The 26,930-nt window shown below is 45.4% G+C and overlaps 8 protein-coding genes across 8 annotated transcripts; 3 read left to right on the top strand and 5 right to left on the bottom strand.

The window, feature by feature from the left end:
• Positions 1-345: 345 nt before the first annotated feature.
• GL218_07312 (putative 2og-fe oxygenase family protein) lies at positions 346-1,978 on the bottom strand (the record flags this gene model as incomplete). The annotated part of the gene is made up of 4 exons (XM_033584061.1): positions 346-441; positions 505-887; positions 948-1,332; positions 1,388-1,978. The coding sequence occupies 4 exons, from the start codon at positions 1,976-1,978 to the stop codon at positions 346-348; spliced, it is 1,455 nt and encodes a 484-aa protein (XP_033432693.1).
• Positions 1,979-2,421: 443 nt separating this feature from the next.
• On the bottom strand, positions 2,422-4,032 carry GL218_07311 (Beta-xylosidase; the record flags this gene model as incomplete). The annotated part of the gene is made up of 1 exon (XM_033584060.1): positions 2,422-4,032. One exon carries the CDS (start codon positions 4,030-4,032, stop codon positions 2,422-2,424), a length of 1,611 nt encoding a protein of 536 aa, XP_033432690.1.
• A 1,779-nt stretch (positions 4,033-5,811) lies between these two features.
• Positions 5,812-8,156, top strand: GL218_07310 (uncharacterized protein; the record flags this gene model as incomplete). Its single annotated transcript, XM_033584059.1, has 10 exons — positions 5,812-5,839; positions 5,909-6,140; positions 6,191-6,233; positions 6,411-6,893; positions 6,952-7,035; positions 7,091-7,207; positions 7,261-7,437; positions 7,505-7,591; positions 7,669-7,758; positions 7,824-8,156. The coding sequence occupies 10 exons, from the start codon at positions 5,812-5,814 to the stop codon at positions 8,154-8,156; spliced, it is 1,674 nt and encodes a 557-aa protein (XP_033432691.1).
• Positions 8,157-8,629: 473 nt separating this feature from the next.
• Positions 8,630-10,660, bottom strand: GL218_07309 (uncharacterized protein; the record flags this gene model as incomplete). The annotated part of the gene is made up of 2 exons (XM_033584058.1): positions 8,630-9,974; positions 10,032-10,660. The coding sequence occupies 2 exons, from the start codon at positions 10,658-10,660 to the stop codon at positions 8,630-8,632; spliced, it is 1,974 nt and encodes a 657-aa protein (XP_033432446.1).
• Positions 10,661-11,933: 1,273 nt separating this feature from the next.
• On the top strand, positions 11,934-13,120 carry GL218_07308 (Chromatin-associated protein swi6; the record flags this gene model as incomplete). The annotated part of the gene is made up of 6 exons (XM_033584057.1): positions 11,934-11,943; positions 12,100-12,304; positions 12,374-12,416; positions 12,469-12,548; positions 12,640-12,991; positions 13,049-13,120. The coding sequence occupies 6 exons, from the start codon at positions 11,934-11,936 to the stop codon at positions 13,118-13,120; spliced, it is 762 nt and encodes a 253-aa protein (XP_033432445.1).
• Positions 13,121-16,001: 2,881 nt separating this feature from the next.
• On the bottom strand, positions 16,002-20,572 carry GL218_07306 (Cyanobacterial phytochrome B; the record flags this gene model as incomplete). The annotated part of the gene is made up of 3 exons (XM_033584056.1): positions 16,002-16,334; positions 16,384-17,996; positions 18,064-20,572. 3 exons carry the CDS (start codon positions 20,570-20,572, stop codon positions 16,002-16,004), a joined length of 4,455 nt encoding a protein of 1,484 aa, XP_033432442.1.
• A 2,576-nt stretch (positions 20,573-23,148) lies between these two features.
• GL218_07305 (uncharacterized protein) lies at positions 23,149-23,796 on the top strand (the record flags this gene model as incomplete). The annotated part of the gene is made up of 1 exon (XM_033584055.1): positions 23,149-23,796. One exon carries the CDS (start codon positions 23,149-23,151, stop codon positions 23,794-23,796), a length of 648 nt encoding a protein of 215 aa, XP_033432444.1.
• A 236-nt stretch (positions 23,797-24,032) lies between these two features.
• Positions 24,033-25,285, bottom strand: GL218_07304 (putative transporter C11D3.18C; the record flags this gene model as incomplete). Its single annotated transcript, XM_033584054.1, has 4 exons — positions 24,033-24,649; positions 24,702-24,719; positions 24,826-25,126; positions 25,259-25,285. 4 exons carry the CDS (start codon positions 25,283-25,285, stop codon positions 24,033-24,035), a joined length of 963 nt encoding a protein of 320 aa, XP_033432443.1.
• Between the last annotated feature and the right edge of the window lie 1,645 nt (positions 25,286-26,930).

The following is a 26,930-nucleotide window of genomic DNA, read 5'->3' as shown; positions in this document are numbered from 1 at the left end:
CGTAGGTGAATATTGTTCCGCATATATTGTTACCTTTAGGGAGGTATCCGAACTACTAAGAACTACAGGCTAAAGAGCTTCCAGTTGTACTGGTGTTCAAGTCTTAGCTAGGTTCACAACTCTCCGTGCTCCAGCCACGTTGTGTTCTCACTTCTTGTCCACGTTCTCATACGGCCACGGCCAGATACCATACCTCCATTCCACACCACAGTAAGACTTAAGTATTTCAATTTGTTACTCAGTATCCCCCAGACTCCCAATATGACGAGCGAGTGAGTAAACATGCCACTATCGTATCTGATTCTTTGGAGTGAATAAATCATGAGTAGGTTGAAGAAGAGAAATCTAAGCCTTAGCCTCAACCCTTTTCTCATAAGGCGGCACCTCGACTACGATAGCACAGACCGAATATAGCACGTTTATCGATGCTTCGTTACCATACTTTCGATACTCGCAATTAGTAAATTGTTGCCACAGATAAGTAATTTAGGCTCTGCTACTTACCACGAGGTAGGCGAACTGGAATTCACTTTCTCCTGGGTCGTTCAACCAGGCGATGTCTGAATAGCGAAATATTGGGCCATCGCCTAATTTAGACCACCCTTTTAATAAGACCTCCGCGTCATCACTCATCTCATCGTAGCTTAAAAAATTGGCGGTTTCGCCGGTACGCAACGATCCGCCAACCCATACCTCTTCCCGCTGGTTAAAACCCACTTGGTCACGTTCAGAATATTCTTGAGCAACTGGGCGTAGGTACACGGAGCATCCAAGGGCCTGAAAACACTCCCATATAGCCATGTCGAGACCTTTGAGCGTATCTGGCTCACAGAAGTGTCTAGTAGTATGAGGATAACTGTGTGTTGTATAGAAGCCTAGATATCCACCTAAATTGAGATTGCTTTATTTAGTTCTCATTTCAAATTGATGCTAAATATGGGTTTTACCTTTGGGCATGAATTTCTCTTGGCCAATGATGGCATGCATATGAGTGTATAGAGGCACCTTAATCAAATCTAGGGGCTTAGGATGGCTAGTCAGTTGACCACTCCCACGCGTGGCATAAAGGTTATACGTCAGCGTAATTCGGTGCCCAGATCGAACCTGGAAAACTTCATGTTCGCAATCACTGTAAAATGCAGCCCATTGAATAGATGGACAATTAATGTCAAGCTGGGACCAGTCAAATGATATAGTCTTGCCATTGTGTCGGACTTCAAGTTGGCCACCCTCATGAGCAACCGGTAGACAAACGACGAGTGATCCAAATTGAGACTCAGAGCGTGGTGTATCGACATGTGCACGAAAGTGACCAGATGGACCAGTATAGATCTATCACTTGATTAGTATATACCTAGATACAAGATACGAATCATAAAATACTCACGTTCAACTTATACAACTCTGCCCTAACGCCTCTATGATTATTACTGTCCATTTTCCAATCTGGAAGCAAGATCTGTGCAACTGAATCGATGATGCCACAATCATAAGGAGAGAAGTTCAAGGCGAAATGAGATGGGTCAAGTTTTAAAGCCTTGCGATAACTTTCATCGTAAACATCTTTCCCACCAAGACCGAATGTAGCAGGGCTCATATCGGCTACCAACTGAGCCAAGTTTCCTGATGTAGATGGTTCAATCGGAAAGTCAAGCTTGCAGTGCAACCCGAGCGTCGATTGGTTAGGAGAATCCCATCGAAGAGTCATATGGCTGGGTGGAATAGGTGATGATAGGCTCGACGTGGTGGTAGTTTTATCTTCTTGGGTCGAGGACTGCGTAGTGGTCGTTTCCGCCGGCTGCTGTGAATTATCAACTTGACAGCCAATAGGAACGGATCCGCCACAGGCAAAGACGAAATTCTCACGACTCATCGTCATTGACTCACGAAGCTCTTGCAAAAGTCTTCTCGTGTCTTCGTTGCCAACATATTTTCCAGGCGCCCAGCGAGGTCCGTGATTGTCGCTTCTAAAATCCATGGCTTACGAGATCATTAATGTATGTGTATGAGTGAAGTACCTAATTATATGGATTGTAAAGTATAAGGTGAATGGTAAGTATTTCGCTTGTTGTTCCCGATGGGACGTATCTATATACTCTTCTATGACAGTCCGTGCCTAGGCAGCAAAGGCTTAAACCCACATACACGATGCACCACCAAGACCTAGACCCCTAGGAGAGGACCATGACTCACTAATAATTCATAATCTAGCAAGCCACATATATTCAAGTATATGATTTGTTAGACTCGCTTATATCAAACGTAAGGACGTGAGTTATTCACAAGATATTGCCTGCCTAAAGTTTATCCTAAGACAGGCAAGATTGCCATAGCTTAGGAGGTTATTTCAAGCGACAGCACCCGTACATTGATCTCCATCAAATGTATTCCCCTAGTCTGAACAATGATATGATAAATCTGTCAAACGTCATATCTGTCAGTCTCATATTTGACTGGACAATACGTGAAATAATCAAAAGTAGCCGGTAACGCGGTCCCGTTTACATCGGAACACGCCACTCCCACAAACGCCCCTGTGAAGCTCCCGTGGGCCTGATGTCCACCACATTCGTCAGAAAGAATAGACGCGTCATAAACCGGTCCAATTTTCTTCAGCTCATCGCCGTGTAACGCGTAAAAGAATTGCAGTTCGCGACCGCGAATCGTTAATGCTAATCTTACTTTTCCCTCATTAGGGATCTGCACAGGGTCTGCAAGGGGTGTGGTAAGTTTGCCGTCGGGCCAAGAGCCCTCCGATGTCAAAATGAGTAGTTCTCTTTGGCCGTCGGAATGGGCCGTCACGGTAAGATAGAAAAAATTGAAGCGGCAGTAGTATGCAGTAAGTCCTGCAAATTGTCTCTCGTCGGTTGGTGAGAAGTCGATCGTTGTTTCGGCGTCATAAGAGAAGTGAGTCTGTCGTCTTGCAACCAATGCCTGTTCGAACCACGACCCAATAGCCTCCCGGCCGAATAATACAAGCTTTCCATCCTGAGTAGCAAAAATGCGTTCTGTTTCAGGTGTCCTCAGCCACTGAAAGTCCTTGTGTAATCCGTTCTCGAAGGTATATCTTTGCTCTGCCCAGTATTGGGTGTCATCACGCACTCCAGGGACATCAACGTAGAGCGAAGGAACAGGACCATTCTTCACGAATAACCAGTCATCTTTCCAAAAGGCTTCTTGAATAGCAGTTTCGCGACCGAGGACACAGCGACGCTCCTGGGTTATTGGTCGACCTGTCAAGTGTACGAGATATGTCCGCCCCTCGGGTGTATCTACAATATCACCATGACCGGCTCTCTGCAGAGCGGCAAGCGGGGCATCCTTGGAGGTGAGAATATGCTTCTGTGGATGCACGTCGTATGGACCCCATATATCGCGGGAACGTGCCAGCGTGCATGCGTGGTGATATGCCGTCCCACCCTCGGCCGTCAAGAGGTAATACCATCCATTTCTCTTGTAGAGGTGTGGTCCTTCGACAAGGTCCAGCTCCGTTCCACGGAAAATATTTTTCTTCGGGCCAACTAACTTGCCAGCCTCAGGATCAAACTCTTGCAGGACGATCCCCGCGAAAGAACGGGGTCGACGCCGATGGTCCTGTAGCATATTTACAAACCACTTCTTACCATCGTCATCGTGAAAGAGAGAAGGGTCAAACCCGGAAGAGTTGATGTAAACGGGATCAGACCAAGGCCCCTCTATCGATGAAGCGCTGACAATATAGTTAGGTGTGTCTTTGAAGGAACCATCTTTACGCTTCACATCTGTATATACAAGCCAGAATTTGTCGCCATCATGTGTAAGGCAGGGCGCCCATACGCCGCAACTATCAGGATCACCACGCATATCTAATTGAGACTTGCGGTTCAGGGGTCGCGTGACTAGCTCCCAGTTTGCGAGATCTTTAGAGTGATGGATCTGTACTCCAGGGTACCATTCAAAGGTAGATGTAGCGATGTAATAGTCACTGCCGACCCGTAGTATTGACGGGTCGGCATTGAAGCCGGGCAAGATGGGATTGCGAACTAAGGGCATAGTGGACAGTTTTTCTAGATAGTTAAATAATGAGATAAGTCTAGAAGATTAAAAGACACCTTGACAACTCTCCTTTAAAGATATGGATATGAAATATTTCAACATCGAAGCTAGAGAACATCTTCGGTAGGTCGTATAATGATGGCCCGAGGAACAGTTGAATTTAGCCGGCCAATGCCGATTGCGCTTCGTCGATCCAATTTTAGGCAGTCCGTTTAACTAGTCACATTGAGTGAGGAGAATCACTAAATTCTAATAGTTTTCTATTAAGTGTTGACGACATTTGTAAAGTTATACAATTCGGCTGTGCTTCAGGTTTAGTACATGCTTGACTTTTTAGGCACATGATCAAACAAATGAGGACAGGACAGCGACGAGCAGGAGAAGAGATACCTCCCTCGGATGACATTTTGCCTAAGAAACAGAAGCGAGTTTTAAGATGATGCTATTGATGTTATGAATATAAAACTGCATAGGTATCTTTAGTTCTGTCATTTATACAATTTATTCTCTTGATATCATCCAAATTTAGTCGGTTATCTACTTCTCGGTTTTCACTACCTGGCGTATGCCCGCTACCAACACGCCTTATATTTTTAACATTATACTACGCATAGGAATATACTCCAGTGTTTCCTATAATTATATTTAATTGGTGCCTTTGTTTGTTAAGGGTATGTAATCTGGTAGTATAGTGGTGGATCTATCATTCCCAGGGGTTAACATAAGAAACGAATAGTACTCCGTATATTCCCTTTAAATTAGATTAGGTATTCTAGACATATAGTCGAAACCTTCCAATCCCATATTCTCCTATTTTTTCTATATAGTGCCTGAAGATGCGGAAATTTTGCTATCACTAACGTGTTTTTAATTTTTCTATTCTGCCTTTCGATTACTGAGATAATAATGATTGACTTCTACACGTCACCAAAATATTGAGACCGATACTATAAAGGGAAGAACTAAGATATTTGTATATGACATCTTAGCCAAGCTTTGATGGGGATAAAGGGGAGATTACATTCATTCACAGAATATTATAGCATATTCGACTTATTGTATGTCGACTTTTTTTATTGGTGATTCCATTGCCGCAATTACTTTAATCTATCTGGGTAGACTCTTGAGCTATTAATTCTCGAATAAAGGTGTGTGTAACTTTGTATAACAACTGGGCTCATATAACATATGATGGTATATTAAGCGAACCTTGCTCACGGCTAATTCAGGGGTAGTTGATGATAGGAGCGGGGGATCTGAATATTGCTACCCTTTAAACTTATCATAGAACCCAAAGGTAAGAAACCCCGATCTCCGCATATCTCGCCCTTGATTTCCGCTTGTGGTTTAAGTGTAATCAAGCGTACCTAGCTTACCTTAGTAGCTATATTCGAGGTATATATAATTCTTGACCTGCCTTGTTTGGACAACCCGAATTTGAATATCTGCGGGACTTATCCTACGTAGAAGCTTCGTCATTGATTACGCGCCAGTCTAAATCGCTGGCTTATTTTGCTATAAGGATTTAAACATTCCTATCTCCTTACTCTCTTATGCTTCGCATTCCACGCGTAACACCGACTTTAAGATTGTATAATCATAGGTACTTCTAAGGATTATCGCTTATAAACTTCTGATCTAGTGTCTCTTAACTTCATACTATAGAGATAGTAACAATAGAAAATCTATCTATTTATGAACTATGGCGGGCCATGTGTAAGCAGTCTAATGATATCGTCATGAGAAACATTATATCTAACGCAAGCTTTAAGAAATATGATGGACGATTGTCTAATATCGAACTGTTAGTGAATAAAACAATTATGAATTTCATCGTATCTAGATAGCACCCGTATTCTGATTAAAAACATAGTACCGCCGCCTACCCTCCGATCTGCTCTCCGCCTTCTCGTTTCGCAGGGCGCCACCACACAGCAGCCATTCGTCGAACACATACGAGCAAGATTCTATGAGAATCCACCTCCATTTGAGGACCCGGAAAGACTATTTCCTGGAGATGATATTGTCTCTGAGGCCTGCTTGACCTACCTAGCTCAAACTAGATGTATCTTCTCATGCAAGCTTCCTCAGGAGTCGTTCCCTTAGTAAGACCTACCCTTTAGTAATGCCATAGAATTATGTCTAATAATTATAGCTTAAGACATTTCGTGGAGGCTATTCCACGGGCAAGAGTTAGAGTACGTCGCCTTTTATGGATATATACTATTTATTCCATTTATCCCTATTACAATTACTCTACAAACCTGCGGGGGCATCTTTCATGGATCTTAGGCTCGTGATGATGTGTAGCATACTTCTAAGGTTCTTTCTTAAGACCCGTAGGCGAATGATGAGGACTCACATGTGCGTTGCAGTGGACTAAAGACGACGAGCTTATAATGCTACTGGCAAAATTCGACGGGGATGTCGTCCAAGCAGTACAGGCACTTAAGGAATCGTGTCCGGAGCCCACCCCTAAACTCTTGGGTTTGATCAATGGCCTCCTAGCCGGCCTAGGAAACTGCAGGCAATACTGCGAGAGCCTTCATCCTCCTCTTTCATTCCCCTTTACACGTGCCACCCGACAGCTCTACGACGTCCTAGCAATTCTATTTCCTCAATACATGCGGGCGGTCGACACCGCCAAGTCACCAGAACTCACCGTATCTAGCACGGCAGTTAAGAGACATGTGATAGAAACATTTCAACTGGGACCTTTTTACATGCCACGGCTGTTAAACGGTCTGTGGCAATTGTCGTCACCCTCTTGGGGCTCCGGAACTGCCCAAAGCCAGGAGGCGGCGCTTTTGCATACTGTTGAATGCGGCTTGACTGCTACTGATATGGCAGATCATTACGTGAGTGATCACAAACCCCCCTTCCTGGTGGACTTTTCCTGATTTAGACACTACCTAGGGCGATGCGGAGCTAATATACGGTGATTTCAGGAGCAAGCTCGCGCCTGAAATACGCGATATGGTATACGCCGTAACCAAATGGGTAAGTATGGCTGGTTTTCCACTCAAGGACCTGGAGATAACTAACCAGGGCATAGTGTATCTTTTCGCCAATTCCGAAGCCCGTAACCACGTCGTTCGTCCTTAACGCCGCGCGTGAACGGTGTCGACGTTTAGGGGGCCGGGTTGAGCTGCTGCAGTTCCATTGGTACGATGTACGCACCTCTACCCAAGCCAATCTCAGAAGTTGTTGTCTTATTTTAAACAGTACGAGGATAAAGCATACCTCGATATCCTACTAGAGCTAGTCCATATCACGAAATCCCACCCCGAATTGGTATCATCAATCGGCCTCTGCAACTTCGACTCTGAGCATGTAGAAGAGTCGTGCAAACATCTCATCGCCCAGACTGGCTCGGTCGGGATCGTATCAAACCAAGTACAGGTGAGCAAGCCACATTTAATTAGTGTCAGAAATTATATCCCTTTTGCTAAACTCAACCCGTACCTAGTTTTCTCTCGTGGATGCGCGCCCGCTGCAGAGGATGACTCAAGTATGTGATCAATACGGACTGAAATTACTTACATATGGCTCATTTGTAAGACAACCATCTCCTCCTCTTTTCTTCTTCGATATGATTGTTCTAGTACATTGATATGTTGTATGACCCAACAGTGCGGGGGTTTCCTATCGGAGAGATGGCTTCACCAGCCAGCCCCTGACGTATATCTAGAATCGAATAATTTGACCCCTTCTCAGCGCAAGGTAAGTAACTCCCATCGTTTTCTCAATAATTACCTATACCATTTAGCTAACGTTTAGTCTTATAGTACTTCGACATGATCCTCAGTTGGGGCACATGGGATGACTTCCAGGCCTTACTCGAGCGTCTCTCGAAGGTAGCTCTTAGGTACGGCGCAAGCCTTACTAACGTTGCGACGCGCTGGGTCTTGCAGCAACCGGCGGTAGGCGCAGTCATTGTAGGCACCAGGCTTGGTGTCTCGGGCCATGTTGATGAAAACTTGAAAGTATTTGGGCTTAAACTAGATGACAACGATATGTCTACTATTAACAAGATTGCGTTAGGCTTGTCAAGAGAGAAAATGACAGCCCTTTTCGACAGACTCGGCGACTGTGGTAATGAGTACCGAAAGATGCATTAAAATATCCGGTTGACCTCAGGGGCTTTAGGGGCTTTCTTGTACAATATATGACATTATTAGGGACCAAAATTTAACCTAGGTAAAAATTGCATAATTGGTATCTTATAGTGCACATTCTGAAATATTTTTATCAGTTAAGCAGATGGTGAGAGTCTAGAAACATATCAATACCACCCCCCTTTAATCATTTTAGTGATCCAATCTATAACTCATATTTCACGCTCGACTTCAACGCACCTAATAAACCATTACATACATATGAGGTAGATAGTAGTACGGAGCCGACGTTTTGATCCCATCTCTATTAACACAAATGAGCAGAATATAAGATAATCGTATACGCCCACTCTCTATCGCCATACATCAGGCTAGAGTAAAAGCTTAGATATAAATTTGTCTCGGAGGGATTTACCCCAAAATGACTATCGCTAGATTGCTATTTTGAACGCCATGATCGCCATGAAAACCCTCTATTAATCCATATACATCGGTTCGCTGCCGCTAACGCCTTGAACAATTGACCCATAATCGCCATTACTCATTATCGCATGTCCATGTTGACTATGCATACGCCCTGGCACCGAGGTACCAGCATTTAGATTTTGCATTGTTTGCCGTATGTTGAGGTCTCGATTAGGCATCGTCCCGTTAACGGCAAATCGGTTTTCAGTAGTACCTGGAACCCGTTGGTCAAGATTTCTCGTCCGTGGTATTTCGAGCTGCTGATGAGACTGCGCCGGTTGTTTTGCGATAACAGGAGTGAGCGATGGAAAATTTTCGTCGTCCTCCATTTCTGCATCGGCATCTTGGTCGCTATTTTCGTCGTGAACACCGGGTGTGGTAGAAGTAGCGGGAGCCATTACAGCAGCTGGTATAGCTGCTGCTGTTGTTGCTGATTGCGGCTCATTCAATTGCGGATTGGATGCTGTAGAAATAGACCCTTGGTGCTGGTGTTGGTGCTGTTGGGGTTGTTGGGGGTGGGTTGCCATTTGGGCTTGAGGAGCAGGCACAGAATTAGAAGTTGTGCTATTTGGGGTGGTAATTGTCTGCTCGAGCGTCCTCTGTCCAGCCATACCAGCTCCCCGCGACGATACAATGACTGCCTTCCATCTTTCAATGGCACGGCCAACTACGGTATCAAGGTCCACATGGCGATCTTCAGTCTCAAGACCGATCCCCCTGTAACCTTTGCTTCCTAGATCTAACAAATACGAGAGTAGCGATTCTTCGATGGGGATTGTTGCTGGAGGAACTATCCTAAACTCCCTCGGTTGTTGTAGACGATTGAGCTGATCGATCTGAGCTTTGAGGTTCGCATTTTCTTGTCTCATAGAAAAATGTGTCTCTTTCAACTTCTCCACTTCCTTCTGTCGTCTCCCTACGCTCCTAGCCAACTCAAGACCCCAAAGCTCCGTCCTCCTCTGAACTGGAAGTTGCTCCCAGACGTGATAAGTCGATTGCAAATGCTCACAGACCTGCGCCTCGAGCGTGGCCGCTGCCTCTTCCGCCTTCTTCACAGCCTCACGCACATCGCGAGGAAAAGATGCTTTAGAGGGAGGGTATGTCAAGTCCTCATGCGATGAAGTAGTTGCCGTAGCGCAAGCGACCTTCCATTTCCTAAATTCTTCTTTGAAGTATGCCTTAAGCGCTTCGAATTGCTTCTGCGCCGGGGGCTGTATAGACCAAGAAGACGATGTCGGGTGCGGCGTAGAAGAGAATAGCGTAGGAGGTGCTTGGAGACATTGGAGAGTGAGAGCGGGGAAGTCAAGAGAAAGGGGGTCGAAATCGAACGGAAGAGAGTCCATGTCTATTTGCTGCCTGAATCGACGTAACCAGTTAGTATCACGTAATAACATGTTGAGAAGATATCCTTACTTGGCAGCCCTCCACGAACTAAGCAGTTCTCTAAGTGCCAGCTCGGCAGCCCTTGCTGTGTCCATAGCATCCGAAAGCTTCTGCCTTGCATCTAACTGGGATTTCTGAACCGTTCTACTCGGTGCACGCTGCATGGGAAGCCGCCTGGAATCCTGGCCGCTTCCATCGTCTGGGTTGCTCTTTAATTCCCCGCTCCTCGCTGGAATATCATTGATTACACCAGTAGCCTCCCAGGTGGGCTGAAAGGGATATCTGGGCATCTGGTGATCTACAACAAAATGACCATCTTTCAGTATAGCGTTCGGCTTTGCGATAGAGTCGGGCGCGGGGCTCTTTCTCGAGGAGGTTGTCGGGGTGCCCGGAGTCGAGGTGTCTCGCCGCGCTAGAGAGCCCCTTGGCTGTCTGCGGGTGATACTCCCTCGCATCTTCTTAATAGCTTCAACATCGTGAATACCATCTGGGGCTTTAGGGTTCTTCTCTTTGATATACAGATCTAGATGCCTTCCCAATGACGAAGATGTGAACGCCTGACCACAATACGGACAACTCCTATCCTTTGCCGCGCTTGCTTTGCCACCGCCCGGAGATTCGGCGGCGGCGGCAGCAGGGATTATTATTCCCTCGGACATGGCTAGGGAAGCTCGAGTTGAATTTAGACGAAGATAGTTTAATAAACAATATTATTATAGTTTAGTTCGGATAACGAACAGCATGCGAGAATATGGCGATCGTAGAGGAGCAGAAACCTGAAAAGAGATATAGGTATATATTATCTTCAACAGCTGCCCCGAGGGAGCATCCTCCGTCCGGATCTCATCCAGGAAGAAGGCTCCCGAAAGGAATCCTAGGAGTCAACAAAGAGTCCTGTAATGTCTTGGTCATTTATGTCAGAGACTTGTTATGAGAGAAGAGAGGATTGAAGTGATTTCTTGCGAAAAGTGATATATGTAAGTGTTAGTTAAATGTACTTGTTTCTTTGAAAACGAAATGTTATGTTTGGTCCCTTTTTTTTTTCTTGGGGGATTTTCCGCTCAGGGGGGTCAGGGGCTATCCTTAGCTTAGAATATTGCATGTACTTCTCTTACGAGGTACAGTATTGTAGGTACTGTAGGTATGTACAGAGCGGTACGTTAGCGTTAGCGTGGACTTGATTATTTCTATCCGAGGTACCTACCTTTTTCTAGTCGCGTCCATGACAAGATAAGCAAGCACTACTGATATATATACTATTGTATATTATATATCTACATATCTTATATAATATATTATATATTTTCATATAGCGTGTTCCTTATATATTTATCAAGTAACATCGGTCACCTTCACCTTGCAGAATGTAGTAGTCTACAACCTTGAACATTGACAGCTTCACTTAATTATTATAGACACTGTACGCGTGGATGTGAGCACTGTTTCAAAAAAACAGGTACGCTACTGAGGTAGAACCGGGAATGGTGGGTCTAGAAGCAGGTCTAATGTAGCTTCTAAGGTCCGCGTATGTACATATCTTATTCCGCTCAATAGGAGTTCTAAATTCAGACTCCACAGATGCGTCTAACCAAGATAGTAATAGACTTATAACGGGCCAGCTGCTTGCAGCCGTTAGGTAGATATTTAAATCATTTATGAAATACGAAATACATGTTATATGTAGCAAACAAAAGCACAGACCAATTCAAGCTCTGCAATAACAAACTAACAAACTTACAAACCCATAACGTACCGTAGTTAGTTACCATAACTCCAGCTTGACTTTGATTTGTCGCAATAACTTCATCGCAATCCTGCCATATCTAATTGCTCTATTTCTTCTGTTTTCTGTATCTATTGTTCCCATTGATTAATCCGCCCCCAGAGAATCAATCTAGTCATCATACACGCTCCCTTCCGCGCGAGGTCAAAATGCCACCTGGTACGTCATCCAATTTTATTACGACCTTGTCGCGAAGTTGACTTCAACTTACGCGAGCGCGATACACCAGCGCCGTTTCTCCCTCCCTACCCATTCGAATCCTAATTAATTTTGAGAGATCCTTCGCATCGATTGAAGCTAACGATTTACTCGTAGCTATTAGCGACGACGATGCCTCCGACGTTGGCGAAGTTACAGTCCCTCTACTTACGACGCGCGGAAAGAAGGCTCGGGCTAGCCTAGAGGATGACGATGACGAGATGCGTGATGTCGAGAAAAACAAAGTCGTAAAAGACGAAGCCGCGAATGGCGATGGTGACGATGAGCAAGGAGAAGACGACGAAAACTTGGACGAGGATGAGTGCGTAGCGCACCCACGTAAATTGATTTAAAAAGAGAAGGCAAGCAACTGTTGCTGACTAATATTTAGGTATATTGTCGAGAAGATCCTCGCTCATGTCGTTGAACCCGATGTAAGTGGCAAGTGGATACTCGTGTCGAAAAGCTTACCGACAAATTGTATAGGGCGCATTAAAATTTAAGGTCAAATGGGAAGGTTGGGAGAAAAAGTCGGATCAGACCTGGGAAAACTACGAGAGCCTTAGGTTAGTACGATCATTTCCGACTTGATGTCTTGCCGCTTGTTCTCGACCCCGTCTACGTACTGGTTCGCATTGCCTAACATTCTTCAATCAGTGAGAACGCTTCCGACATCGTCGAAGAATACCTTAGTCGCTTCGGCGGACTAGACAAGATTTTAGATGAAGGGAAATCGGCACTAAAGACGAAAAAGCGCGGTCGACCTGCGTCGGGTACCCCGACTAATGGCACGAAACGGCGACGCAACGAAAGCCACCCTGCTTCAGAAACCCCTCCAGCTAGCAACCGAGCCTGGAAGCCTCCGGTAGGTTCCTGGGAAGATGAGGTCGAGTCTATTGATGCTTGCCATGATGAAGTTAGGGGCAAGTTAGTCGTATACCTTACCTGGAAGAACGGAAACAAAACCCAACATGATACCAAGGTCGTTTACAAACGATGCCCGCAAAAGGTTGGTTGGCAATATTAAAGTATTATTCTAGACATACTAGCTAACAGATGATTGCAGATGCTTCAATTCTACGAACAACACGTCAAGATTGTTATGGCATCGTCAGATGGCGCCATCAAAGAAGAATAACCCGTACCTATGATACGAGTCGAGTATGCCGGTTAAGGGGTATTCGGAAGATTCTAGTCTTACAGGAATCAGCAGGTGGCCAAAATAACAACACTAAGTAAGGGCTTGGATGATGCTTCAATACTAACACAAATACTGGGTTCTTATATGAACTTCTAGTCTGTACAGTGAATGGTGGATAATCGCAAGGAGATGAAAAATCTCAATTATATAACTAAGTTATCGGCATAAGACGCGGTGTCGACGCGATGCGAATGCGATAACCCGGTCAATTGGCGAACGCGTTGAGAAAATTCTAATCTTTTTCTCCCTTCCGATGACTTCTACTTAATTATAATAGCTACTACTAGTCACTTATAAGTTTCAGTATTATGCCGTCTCCGATCCTTTCTACCTTGGCAGCTTTACGTTGTGAAATCATCTGGCTATTTGGTTGTACCCCCTGTATACAATTAACGCGTATCAAAAGCTACGAGGTACGTAGGCGTGGCATGATGCAGCTCGAAATCCGGAGGTTGGGGAATAAGACGCTAAAACAGTTAGACTTGAAGCTTGGGCCAGTTTTCCTCTCCCTTGTTTTACCCCCTGCATCAAGCTGCTGCCAACCACCGGGTAAGAAAAGCTACCTTAGGTACCTACCCCTGCTCTTCCCGACTTACCCTATCGGCCTAGGTACCCCCCCGGCTTCCCAGCTGTTCGTTGTTCGCTGTTCCAAGCAGCTAAGAAACCTCCTTCCTGCCTTGCGGATTTTTAGGCCCAGCCTCGCTATTTACTCGAATAGAATGGCGGGGCAACCAATACTATTTGTACCTCGATGTCCATTCCATTCCATTTGTCGTATCCTTTTTTTCCTTCGTTCTCACTTTGCTACCTTTTATGTATTTTGCTTGCTTACGATCTGAATAAAGTACATTTTTATGTTCTATTCTGTCTTTTGAATTTTGTTCAAGCGGCATTGAAGCAAACTATTACTTACATAGATCCGTTCCCGACTGTCGAAGGGGACCATCCATTCATCACTTCGCTATCTATCTATCGTTGCTTATCGTTATCGCATCGACGATACGTTGTCCAGCGTCACATCATTCGATAACTACTTATCTTTGACGACGACAAGATCAGAGAGTGTATAGTTATCAATCTGTCTTACACTAGCTTGACAGCTTAATTCCATTGGAATTTGACTACTCTGAAGAATAATATCGCCATCATCTCAAACCACTCCTCCACCTATATACAACCCTCCTTCTTTCCAGACAAACCGCAAGAATGAAGGAAAACGACGTCATCGCCATCATCATCATCCTCCTCTTCATCGTCCTAGCCCTCATCGCCTTCGGCATTTACAGATTAGTCCACATGGCCCGGGCACAAGGCACAGTCTCCGAAGAGAGCGGGACAGGATCCAACATAACGGACGACGAGTAAGGATAGAAGATATCTTACACAGAAAGATAGCTATCTACGACTGAGGTTCTGCCTTTTTTTTTATTTGAGCCTTGTCTCTTAATTCTTTATTCGGCGCCGTCACAATTTCCTTGTTCGGAAACCCCCCTTACGGCAGCCGTCCCCACCCGGCGGCGTCGGCTGCCCTTGAAAGTTCGGCATGCCTATCGCGCGGTATAATCTGCCCGGAAAGGGGCAGGATTTCCGAGTCTCAAAGTCAGGACCTTTCCGGCTATAATCGAAAGTCACCCGCAGAAGCAACGGCGGTTACGCAGACGTAACCGCCGAGTCTGACGGGATATATTATCATTTACATGCATATATTTACCGCATTTACGACCTGTATGTATATAAAAGGAGAATCGGGTATCAGGGATCACGGGCGCGAGTATGCATCACCTTGTTGGGACTCAGGGATGCGAATGTTTGATATTTTGGGCGACGTATATTATGTGGGTTATTTGCTGTCTCTTCGGGTGGCCTGGGTGGCTACGAGCGGTGAGGAATTGAGGACACGAATATAAGGAGAGAAACGCGCGTGTAATGAGTCACATGATGTAAATATGTGGATGGGGTATATTAGATAGAGACGGAGAGTTCGAAATAACCATCTAGATAATGGAAGGCTTCGAATCTGACCCTCAAGTCAACTCAATGATTTTATTCCATACTTAGGTTGTTAACCCTACTGTGCTATGCCTCCTACTCTGCCCTATGTGCACGAATAACTTTCACTTCCCGGTATGTTCACTGAAGTATAACCTCGTACGAAGTATAAGGTATTCTATTTTGCATTCGCACGAGACTAGTATAACGTCTTACAACGCAGGGCAACACACCGAGCCTCTATCCCGGAATACCACATCCATATACAGGGTGGAAAGGGTATAGTAAGAGGTCATGAACAATACCTTGCGTCCAACAAGTAAATAGAACACAAGAAGTTATTAAAGCACCGTCTAATCTCCAACCCGCTATTTTTTTTATTCGGCCCCCAAACTCCATGCAATGCGTATATCTTCATGGAATATCCGCCCCCTTTAACTTACTCCTACCACTAGATGGTAAATACGAATCTCAAGAGACCCGCTCTTGAATCCTTTTCCAAGCCAATGCAAAAATTCGATGTACAACCAAGCTAACTCATCCATCCCTTAGACGTATAGTTCCATATGAAGTAGCATGTTCCGTACCGAATCCCAATGCACACGTCATCATACGTATGGTGCATGGCTCTATGGATGTCATAAGACCAAAAGATGCCAAATCTAAGATTTCCTGTTATATACTCCTTGCCAGGCCCGTCCTAAATGGTATCGTAGAGTTGATGTAAACGTATAGTCGTGAAATTTCTTTAGCTCAAGGCTAAATTTTATGTCGTCGCTGGGTTTTAACGTAGCCGCCAGGTGCTATACCGGCGTATATAGATATATTGTTAAGACTGACTGCTCTTGCCATCAAGCCCAACGGAGAACCACCCCCCTCTTTCCCAATTACCGGATACGTAGAGGTTTTCGGCACGAACCCCATCGTTAGTAATTCCGTCAAGCAACACGTTAAGCCTCTTGAAATCGATCGGCTTTAAAATCCAGCCGTCAAACCCAGCTTCAACATAAATCGGTCTCTCCCGCTCCACTAGAGATGCTGACACAGCAAAAATAGGGATTCTCTCATGGCCAGCCTCTAAATGAGAAGGATCTGAGCCCTTATCTGACTTCTCAAACGCTCGTATCATCTTAGTACTAGTAAGGCCATCGACAATAGGCATCTATAACTATCAGTTATGCCTAACGTATGGTTTGTTAATAACAACTCACTTGCATGTCCATGAGAATGACATCAAAGCTAGTTAGCTTTTCTTTGTAAACAGTAGCACAATCTTCGCCGTTGACCGCATGATATACATCATGTCCAGATTTCTCTAGACGTCTTTGGAGTATCTTCATGTTGATGGGGTCATCCTCAGCTACGAGCACCCGTAGTTTTCTCGAGCTCATAGGAGATATCAGTTTGGGTTTACCTGCTTGCTCCTCGTTACCCTTAGCATTCCCACCAGTCCCGAGCAGTACCCGAGACGTAGTAGCAATTGACGACGCCCCTAATTTATCTAAATATTCATCTGGCACCCTGACAGGTTTTATGGAAGTCCTGGTATCTGTAACATGATACTGACCGCCGGGTGTGTCTGTGGGAGATTTAGTCGGACCCATAACTGGCTGCTCATGGTCGATGCCGCCAATGGCTGGTGGGTTAATCACACCTGATCCTGACAAAAGAGCAGCACCAGTGTGAATACCATCTTGCCGTTCCTTAGAATTCAAGCGTTGTATGCTAGCAGTCCTCTCGTCAAAGCTCCCTATTGATAAGGGTGTCTGAATTGCGTCAATTAGGCGCTCCGCATCACTTTTGTTGCTATGAGCACTGTTGCTAGTGCCGCTCTTTATACTACTGGAACTCTTGGCCTCGTCAAAACTCCGCATTTCAGCGTTCGTGCGTCTCGACAGGTTGATTGGAAGGGAACTCTTTCGGTCAACGAGCATAACTTCATTTGCATCAGCTAAGGGGAGAGCTTTGACGATAGGAGCGGTACTCGAAATAGCTTTGGGGTTATCAGCTCTATCGATATCGCCGACTTTCTCCAGCGATTCACCTCTCGGCAATTCAAAAGGAAGCTGGATGACGAATCTTGATCCTTTCCCCTCTTCAGATTTTAGTCGCAGCTGGCCATTCATATTCCGCAATATCCTCGCGACCATCGCGAGACCTAGACCTAGCGAGCGGTCATTCTCTGGCTTCTCGGTGTCGTCAACAGAAGTATATGAATCCGCATCTAAGCTAACTTGCTCTAGGTCTCGAAAAAGATCATCCAACTTTTCGTTGCTCATACCGCGACCTGTATCTTGAACAACAATTTCAATTTTAACCCGTGACTCGAGAACTTCAGTGACGTATGATTCGACCCTTATTGAACCCTTGCTCGTATGCTGCATAGCGTTTGCTGTTATATTTGCCACTACCTGACGTACTCGACGATAGTCGCCATGGACGTATCGGGGGAGACCAGGGTGTTCGATGAGTTCGTAGGACAAAGCTTTTCGCTTAGCATCTACTTTAAAGGGTTCCGTCGCTTCGCGGATACAGGCTGGCAAGTCCAATAACTCGTCTTTGATCAACTCTTGACCCTCTTCCATATTGGTGAGGTCAAGAAGGTCATTAATCACATAGATAAGCGATTTAGATGCTGAGTGAGATCTTGCCAAATTTTCTCTAGTCTCGTGGTCTAGTTGCCCCTCCATAGCAATCTCTAAACAATTGATGATTGCATTCAGTGGAGTGCGAACCTCGTGGGCAGAATTTGCAAGTAAAAGTCGAGTAAGTCGACTGTTCTGCAACGCAGCTTCTTTCTGCCTCCACACCTCGATGAATTTACCTAGGTTAATGTAAATATAATTTTAATGTAAAACCAAAGGGTATGAACAGGCGATTCATGTACGTACCATATACTAAACAGAGAACGGCAGCAGTCTCTACCTGCTCTTCGGACCACTCCCTACACTTGCCAACAACAACCTCATGCCATGCTTTGAAACTTGATCGTGGTTCCAGATAACTCGAAGTACCCTGGCGAATGAATTTTTCGTACGGGTTACCTGCCCACTTTACTTCTCTGACTTGACCTTTGCGGAAGAATACGATGAAATCGTTTCCGCCCACACTCAGTGGGACGTACAATAGACCGGCGATAACTGAAAACCCGGGAGGATATTGGAGTTCGGGAAAATCCTCACGGATGTCCTGAGTAGTCAATACTGAAGTGAATTTTCGCAAACGTAGATACTCCAACATAGCCAAGGCTTCTTGGGACTGCTCAATCTTCCCCAATATTTTTGTCTCGCCCCGGATGGACAGCATTCCAAAATCGGCGTCAAATAGTTTTATAAGGTCATTAGATGAGGCGGTAATATACCCTGAGGGGTTCTTGTCGGTCGGCATAGTATTGATAAGTTTCCTTGCCTGGAGGCGTGACGCATACGAGAGTCGCTCGATATTGCGCGATGCCGTATCGCCCACCAGTCGACATAGCTTTCGAATCGGGAACGGAACTCGCATTCCGGTAGAACCGTAGCTATGGCATGCAATGAGTCCCCATAGTTCATTGAAGGCGTTAATGGATATGGACATAGAGGACCGGACGGCCATATTAGCAAGGTATTTTAGGTGGATCGGAGACATGGCTCGAAGATAGGCATGGCTGAGATCGAGCGGCCTTTCTAAGTCCTCGGGGGATCGACAAACGAGCCTTGCAGATTCTAAGTCCCGGTCGTAAAGTAACCGGACTTTATTAAGCTTGTATAGATCTCGCGCTTGTTTCGGGATATCAGAAGCTGGGAAATGTAAACCATAGTAAAGATCACGAGTCTGTACAGGATCAACCAATTCCGTCACAACCTTTCCGTTAAATGCCGCGTCAAATTGATAGATCATGACCCGGTGAAATCCAGTGAGTTCTTTGACAATTCCAACCAATATCTTGAGGAACATTTGCAAATTTGGCGCGGATGCCAACTGATCTTGGACTTGAGACATTATATCAAAAACTTGCATGGCACTAGCCTCGCCACGTCTATTCCGTGCGCTTCTAAGAATCCTCAGGGGTCTGCTGCTAGTTTCGGTACTTTCGTGCAGTTCCTCCATCGTTGGGGTTTGGCAGAGAGTGTCCCTAGGCCCACCTGATGTCGGCTCATCAACCGGCCGGAGGGGGTGCTCTTGATCATCCTCAAGCTCAAACTCGCAGATGATCAGCTCTGGATGGCTTGCATTAATATGTATTGCGCACCATAGCTTTATAGACTTCTTATGAGGTGGCCGTATAGATATACTGAATACATCAGGTCCATTAGTAGCCGGGTCGGCTTCTTCGTCTCGGATGAAATCGATATGATCTAGAAGATTATCAGTCTGCTCTTCGGTCAGAATATCGGTAAAGCTCTCGAGTCGAAACAACTCCTGTGGTGAGAACCCAATCATCTTCTTGGAGTTTTCGCTGACGCATCGAACAGCGAGTCGGCCATCGGTTTCCTCCTTAAGAGCGACAAGGAGACCGAAGGCCTGGACAGCTCCAGGGGTATGGATCGGCTCATCTTCGCATCGCTGTAGGCTACCGTCGCGCCCAGTAATAACAGCATGACCTTCCTCTGTAACCACGTGACGGAACCGGGCTGTCATTAACGTATCATTTAATTCTCCAGGCGATATACGTCCAGAAGAACTCTCTTCAGTATTCAAAGGCGTACTGTTCTTCGTCTTATCGGAAACGTCCGAAGATGCATCATTGTAGATAGAAAACGGACCAGCAGGGACATCCCGTTTCAATTTGGGGGCCGGACTAGCAGCACGTGTTTCTTCCTTGTTTGGGTCTTCTATACCATCTTTCTCCTTCGATGGTCCTAGAGACGACGAAACAGGAGTAGACACAGTTCCAATTCTTTTAATTCCATCAGTCGTGTCTATCGAAAGGCGAGCACTACTTGGTCGTCGCCGGCCGTCCCAAGTCGATCCTTGGCGGGCTATATAACTTTGTTCTCCCATATTTTTTACCAATGTTAGGGGCGTTTGTTGCGACTGGTCGACACTGACCACAGAACGAATGGGAAACACTCTATCCGAAGGGTCTGCATTGCTAGCACTGGTGCCGCGACGATGTTGACTATCCGCACTCGCACTACAAGATGAAGGAATATTCGAAGCTCGTTTGGGCGCAATGTCGCCATTTACCGCTGTAGAGGTTTCCTCCACAGGGATCGGAGGCGACTTTGGTTTTACGGCGGGAGTATCTTCTACAGATGTAGGCGCATTCGTCGATTCCTCATGGTGATCTTCTTTGTAGGATGGCTGGGAAAATGATGTTGTGTTATCATCATTTAGCGTCCTGGGCTCAGAGGGATCGTGAATAACAGGATCAGCGGTGTTCCGGTTTTGGATCGCCGGATCTTGACTTGACTCCATACTATAGGGAGATCAATGGCGACGACCTAAAAGCCGAGATGAATCGATCGCAACCTCGATCTCTTTAGTTATACCACTTGGACTCAGCACGCCCAACTTCCCCCTGTGTGGCTCCTACCAGGCCCAATCTGGATGGCCCCAATGGCAGCGATACCCCAGCCCTTTTCACAAATAATATATCTCGTTCTAGATTTTCAGCGAGGTAGATGTAGCACACGAGAGAGCGCTGGGAACATGGGAGGATGAGAGGGGTAGCAAAAGCGAGTTCTAACTCCACAGCAAACAAGTGAAGAATATAGAGATTACTTCCAAACTGAACATCGAGAATTAAGCACCAAAATCGGAATTAGAACATGGGAAAGCAACAATAGCAGATCTGTAGTGGGGTCAATTGAGTTAATGCGCTGGGTGCGCTGGGTCAACTACAGAAGGGAAGGAGCCCTATGCTAGTCGCCACTCTCCCTCTAATTTTCTTTACTTCCCCCTACCCATGTAAGGTAGGTACAAATGATTACTGATTACCTCTACTTTAAGTACCTAGGTACCTATTAGGTATGCCAGAACATTAAGGACGTCAAAAAAGGTGGCGCACTTATTACATGTACCTAGGTACCTAATACCAAATGTATATCCAGGCACCATCAGGCCGCATATGGTGACAGGGAAGTGGAATGAGAGCTATCAATTGCAGACAGATCTACTGCATAGGTATACAATATGTCAAGTACATGTATACCTATGTGCTATGTTATAGTGTACGTAAGTACATACGACGAGCCAAGAAGTTGACCATTATTATCCCTTTGATACTAGTGGCGTTAAAAGGAGCATTTATTCCTAATGTCGTTGACATCATTTTGCAGAGCTAGGTAATGTAAAATGCCTTGGAATTATTGAGTAACCTATTCAGGCAAGGCAAAAACTCTATCCGTTCTTTTTCCCCCATTGGATTTTATAGTAGGTACACTACCTTACGGCCGGCCAAAATTCCGAACACCAAAAATTTACACAACTACAAAATACTAACTTATTAGGTTAGTAGGTCAGGTAGAAAATAACAAGATGAGACACTTACATGCCTCTTACACCACAGTGATACACTACTAGATAAATTATATAATTACCAACTATACCGGACACCAAATAACACTACTTTATTTAAGGCAAAGAAACAGGCAGTCTACAACAAGAGTATAGAACGACAACAAGTCCTTTAACTAAACACAATTCAATTATACTTCTTTATCTAGGAAGATCAAGAAAACAGTTTGATAAAAACAGCAACATTGTATCTTTTCTACAAAAGAATATCATTCTCACCCCTTAGTATAAAATAAATATGATTATCTACGCAGCTCAGTAAAGAATCTACTTGTCGATTTATTTCAGCACACTTGTCTCCAAAGGGATATTTAACATACTAAACATCGTAGACACTACACGGAATCGGAAAAGGTAAGTGTACCGGGTAAGCTTTTCGCACTTCCACCAAGAAAATCATCCTTCTACACTAAACCCGATCGTAAGTATGAAGAACACTTCCACTTTCACGGCGCGAGCCAATCCTACCAATTCTACAGAGCCATCCAAATTCCCGCCATGTGAGCAGGTAGTATGTCCGGAGATCGAGATGACCGATTATGATTATACCCAGGAGAACCAGGAGAACCAGGAGAACTCCTCAGGGGATGTAAACATGGTCGACGTATACATCCCTCCCCAGCAGGACCAGGGACTGCTAAGGGATGATCCATTTCTAAGAAAGGATAGCAATACCAAACCGAAGTCAAAACAGACTAACATTATACTACACTCAGCTATAACTCAAACCGAGCCTCCTTCAAGCTTTGAGGTTGGAGTCTTTGAGTTACTGAGGGAGAAGAAGATATACTCCATCACTTACGAGAAAGGCAAGGTTGAGGTTAATATCGAGTAGCATGGCTCATGTAGCGATATGTGTAGTTACTTCATAGTTTGAGGGTAGTAAGTGCCTTCAGTATTAGAGACTATAAGTTTAGGTACCTGTAAGTAGGTAGTTAAGAATATTGCCCTTTAAGGTAGCCTGTAGTCAAACGTCTTAGTAGCTCATATTCGAATACATAGCGAATTTCATATTTTCTAGAGTACCTAACCTAAGTACCTAACCTAAGTACCTAACCTAAGTACCTAAATCAAAAATATTTTAATCTATTCAAACGTACGTAATATAATTCTACAGTGACATCGCAAAGCCTTAGATATGTCAACTACCTAATAGATTCTACCAAGTATAAGTGTTTAAATAACATCTATGCAAACCGTAGCAATGTAAGTTTAAATTAATACTACTTTATCCTGTCGAGTATTAGCAAAGATATGTAGATGAAACGAGACTGAATGCAAAAGGACAATAAGGGTTAATCCCGGACGACGCCGTCACCGACCCGGGTCATTGAATCAATCAGATCACCCTGATCACCAAATGCATCCCGACCCCAATTTACACTCCGCTAGCTGGAAGCCCATTTTACCTGCAAGCAATTAAACCCACACTATTATCCCACGTATCGGGTACCTTTCACCAAATCTCACCAGCCATGAGCAAAGCCTCCGCGCCCAAGAACTGGCCACCAACATTCCCCTACCTCCAACAACCCTCTTACGCACCCCACGTAACCAAGGCTCAGCAGCAAATTCTCCGTATCCGGGACCCGGAAATCTCAACCGAGATCCCACGGGACTTTCCGCGCGGGCCCTCGGCCCTCGCGAGGATTATCCCTATCAGCGACCCCTCGCACCCCGCGCACGGGCAATCCGGGCTATTTGCCGCGCGGCCGCTCCCGCCCGGCTCCCTCGTGCTCCCCTACTACGGGGTCGTGCACTCGTCGGTGCCGCCGCACTCCGCAGCCCACGAGAAGTCGGATTACGACTTATGGCTAGATCGGGACGGGGCCTTGGCTGTTGACGCGGAGCGCGCGGGCAACGAGGCGCGCTTCGTGAACGACTTCCGGGGGGTCGCGGCGCGGCCGAACTGCGAGTTCAGAGAGTGCTGGGACTTGAGGCGAGGGGAGAAGTGCATGGCTGTCTTCGTTCTGCCAGCCGGCAAGAACGCGGGGAAGAAGGCTGCTGCGGGTGTTGCGAAGGGCGAGGAGATTCTTGTTAGTTACGGAAAGGGGTTTTGGAGCAAGAGGAGAGATGAGCTTCAAGAAGAAGATGGCGGCGTAGTTGACGAGGTTACCTCCTGAATGGAGGAACACTATTGTCAACAGTGGAGCTCAACGTTTAGAATTGGAGGGTTATTGAGTCCCTTAACTAGACGTATATCAAGAAACGAAATGAAATATGTGTCAATTTTGGTTTCCTTTAGCATCTATGTAGATATTTACCAAGTATAAATTGGCTGGAGCAGAAATACTCTGTTCCGTGCGACCCCCTTACATCGTCTAGATCCCGGTCTTTTCTACATCATCCCCATTTCTCTCTACAGGAAATTCCTGTAACCATACCCTTCGTTCTCCACACCAATCGAACTAGACTTAGGATCGGCTCCTGCCTGACGTGCCGCCTCATCGTTCTTCTCAAATTTCTTATTCTCCCAGCTCAGATACGTGCGCAGGGCCAAGGCCAAGAACGCGTTGAAAAACATAAACCCCGCGCATACACCCATCCCCTTAATGTAGTACGGCCCATCACTGGCCGGGAACACCCGTGTTCCAAGTAATGGACCGCATTGACCGATGATGTTAAGAAGCGCGATGCCGGCACCTCTCTTAGAATCCGATCCTTGGTTGTTCAAAGTCCAAGGCAGGATGTTAGATATAGCTGGGAACACACCGGCAGCGGCAAGGAATACGCCAAAATAACGCACAGCAACGCTCTTGCAGGATAGGAGAAGGACATACCCCACGCCAGCAAGAAGTGAGAGGCCGATGATCATGAAACCGCGCTGGCGTGTCTTGTCTGCGATCCACGTGGAAAAGCAACAAACGAGAAATGAGAGAAAATAGGGCGGGGCACTAAGCCCCTGGGCATTGATGGCTGTAAATCCCATGTTCTGGAGAATAGAGGGCAGGAAAACGGGTAAGCTACTAAATGAGACTGTTTCGAGTGATTAGTTTATACAGGCAACTAGGGGGGTTGTAACGCTCACCATTGCAACTGAAGTACACTATAAGGGGTTAAAGTCAGCCGCTTTTGCTTGTAAGAAGGAGATAATGGGACAGTCATCGAATTCATGGTCCCGGATAGCAAAAGCCAAAACTAGTAGTACTTACTTAAAGGTGGGATCCAAGTTTTAATATCCTTTAACGACATGAAAATTTCTTTGAAATTGATATGTCCCACGCGTTCTACTCCTTCGGTTCCAGTCTGTTGAATGGCTCTAATTTTAGCAACTTGTCTTTCTTCTTCAGTTAAAAACTTCGCCGTATCGGCCGAATCAGGCATGTATGCATAGGCAAGAAAGGCGACGAGGACTGAAGGGAGTCCTTCCACGATAAACAAGAGTCTCCAATTGGCTATATGAGCTGGGTGGCCGGATGTTATCCCGTAAGCTAGAGCGCCCGCGAAGGTAGTCTATTGTCATTAGAATCATCTAAATATGTTTATGGAAAGGGGGTATTAAACAGGAGAGGGTTAATAGTTTATACATTGTTATATAGTAAATGAGATAATGAAGGTAACCATTTACTAAGGAAATATACATACAGCAAGAGGGGCGGCTGAGAGGAACATGCCGCACCTAAAACCGAGCTCGTGTCTCTTATAGAAGAAAGAAAGCAGGTATGGTATTCCCGGTCCAAAACCTGCCTCGGCCATAGCGAGGAAGAATCGGCAAGCCATTAAACCAGACCAATTGAACGCAGCAGCCTGAAGAGAAGACGCTATGCCCCTATAGACTAATAAGTATTTGATGCTCGCGTATTTTCCATGGGGTTACTTACCATACCAACACACAGCTAGTAGCCCAAACTGTGAATGTTAATTAGTTACGTGCACGTAACAAGAGAGTTATGAGTAGGGTTGCAACAGAAGCACTTCCTTCTACGAGCGTGGTAGCTCTTGGGGAAGTGTTGGTTTGCCTTATACTTCAAGCCACGAAGTAAAGGAGGTTATATAATTAACTGCATTTGGGAAATACATACGATGACTATTAATAATCGTTAGCGAATCCCAAATATTTATTAACCAAAGGACAACTTACGGAGGCACAGCTTTCCACATCAACGCAGACCATTCAAAAACGACTATCAAATTGGGTCAGCCATCGTCATAGTAGAAAAATTATAATTTCAACGCTAGAGTGAAACTCACTATATGGTATGTAAAAGATAGTCAATAGCCACTATGTTGCCATATTATTAGTATAGAAACCCGCTTATCATAGAGATTGAAGACAAACCTGGTAATGAGCATCATCAAACCCAAGGTCCTTGCTCCTGTGTTAGAAAAGACTCGTTAGCAACTATACACTTTAGGGATTTGCTAACGCCATTCGATGTTGGGTACTCCCCCTCCCCTCCCCGATACTTATCAATGGTCTTCATCAAAACAGCAGTAAATCAGAAAATGATGAACGTACATGCCTGCCGTCTCAGCATTTCCAATATTTGAACGGTCAAGGAAAGAGACGAGATCTATTAATCGGGTGTAAGTCGTGAGCCTATGCGGGGTACGATATGGTATGAAGTATGAAGACACTTACAGAGGCCCATAACTAAGGGAATTAAACGGCGATCAATTTTCCTCCTAACCCGCTTCTCGAGGGCAGGATCAATGTGAAAAACATTGTTCTCGAGTCCCAGAGACTTCTCATCAAGGCTAGCACATGCACCTTCACGCCTATCCTGCGTAGGCTCTTGGTCGCTTTTGGATATGTCCATTCTGGCAACGCGAAGTCAGCTCGCCTCAGGATGAGTCTACTTGAAATGGATTCCGAGAAGCGGGTATAATGCCAAAATGGTCTGGGTAGTTGGAGAACGTATTGGTGCGCCGTCTAATACTAGCAACGGATAGGACTAGCGGCCGGGATGTCACAGCGTCGACGTATAAAAAGATGGCGATATTTTATAAAGAACTTCTAAATAGCGGTGACATTATATATTCAGATTCATCTGATTTCAATTATCTGGCTTTGTAGGATCGGAAATAATGGCATGGGGATAACTACGGCTTCCCCGCTTCGGTATAGATCAAGTACCTAAGGTAGCCACTCAGAATTACGAGATTACCATTGTATTGGCTATGGATACTACTTCGCTGAATGTTACCGATGCGCCGTCTTGCAACCCATTGCCGAACCCCAATTCCGTGTTGGTTCGCTGGGGGTTGAGTGAGATCCCCGTAATATACGAAGTACGAATGATCTCTCCTAAATGAT

This window comes from Daldinia childiae, assembly GCF_008694065.1.
Source record: "Daldinia childiae strain JS-1345 chromosome Unknown Scaffold9, whole genome shotgun sequence".
Taxonomy (NCBI): Eukaryota; Fungi; Ascomycota; class Sordariomycetes; order Xylariales; family Hypoxylaceae; genus Daldinia; species Daldinia childiae.
Note: the sequence above shows the minus strand (reverse complement) of the source record. Positions and strands in the feature narration are given on the sequence as shown.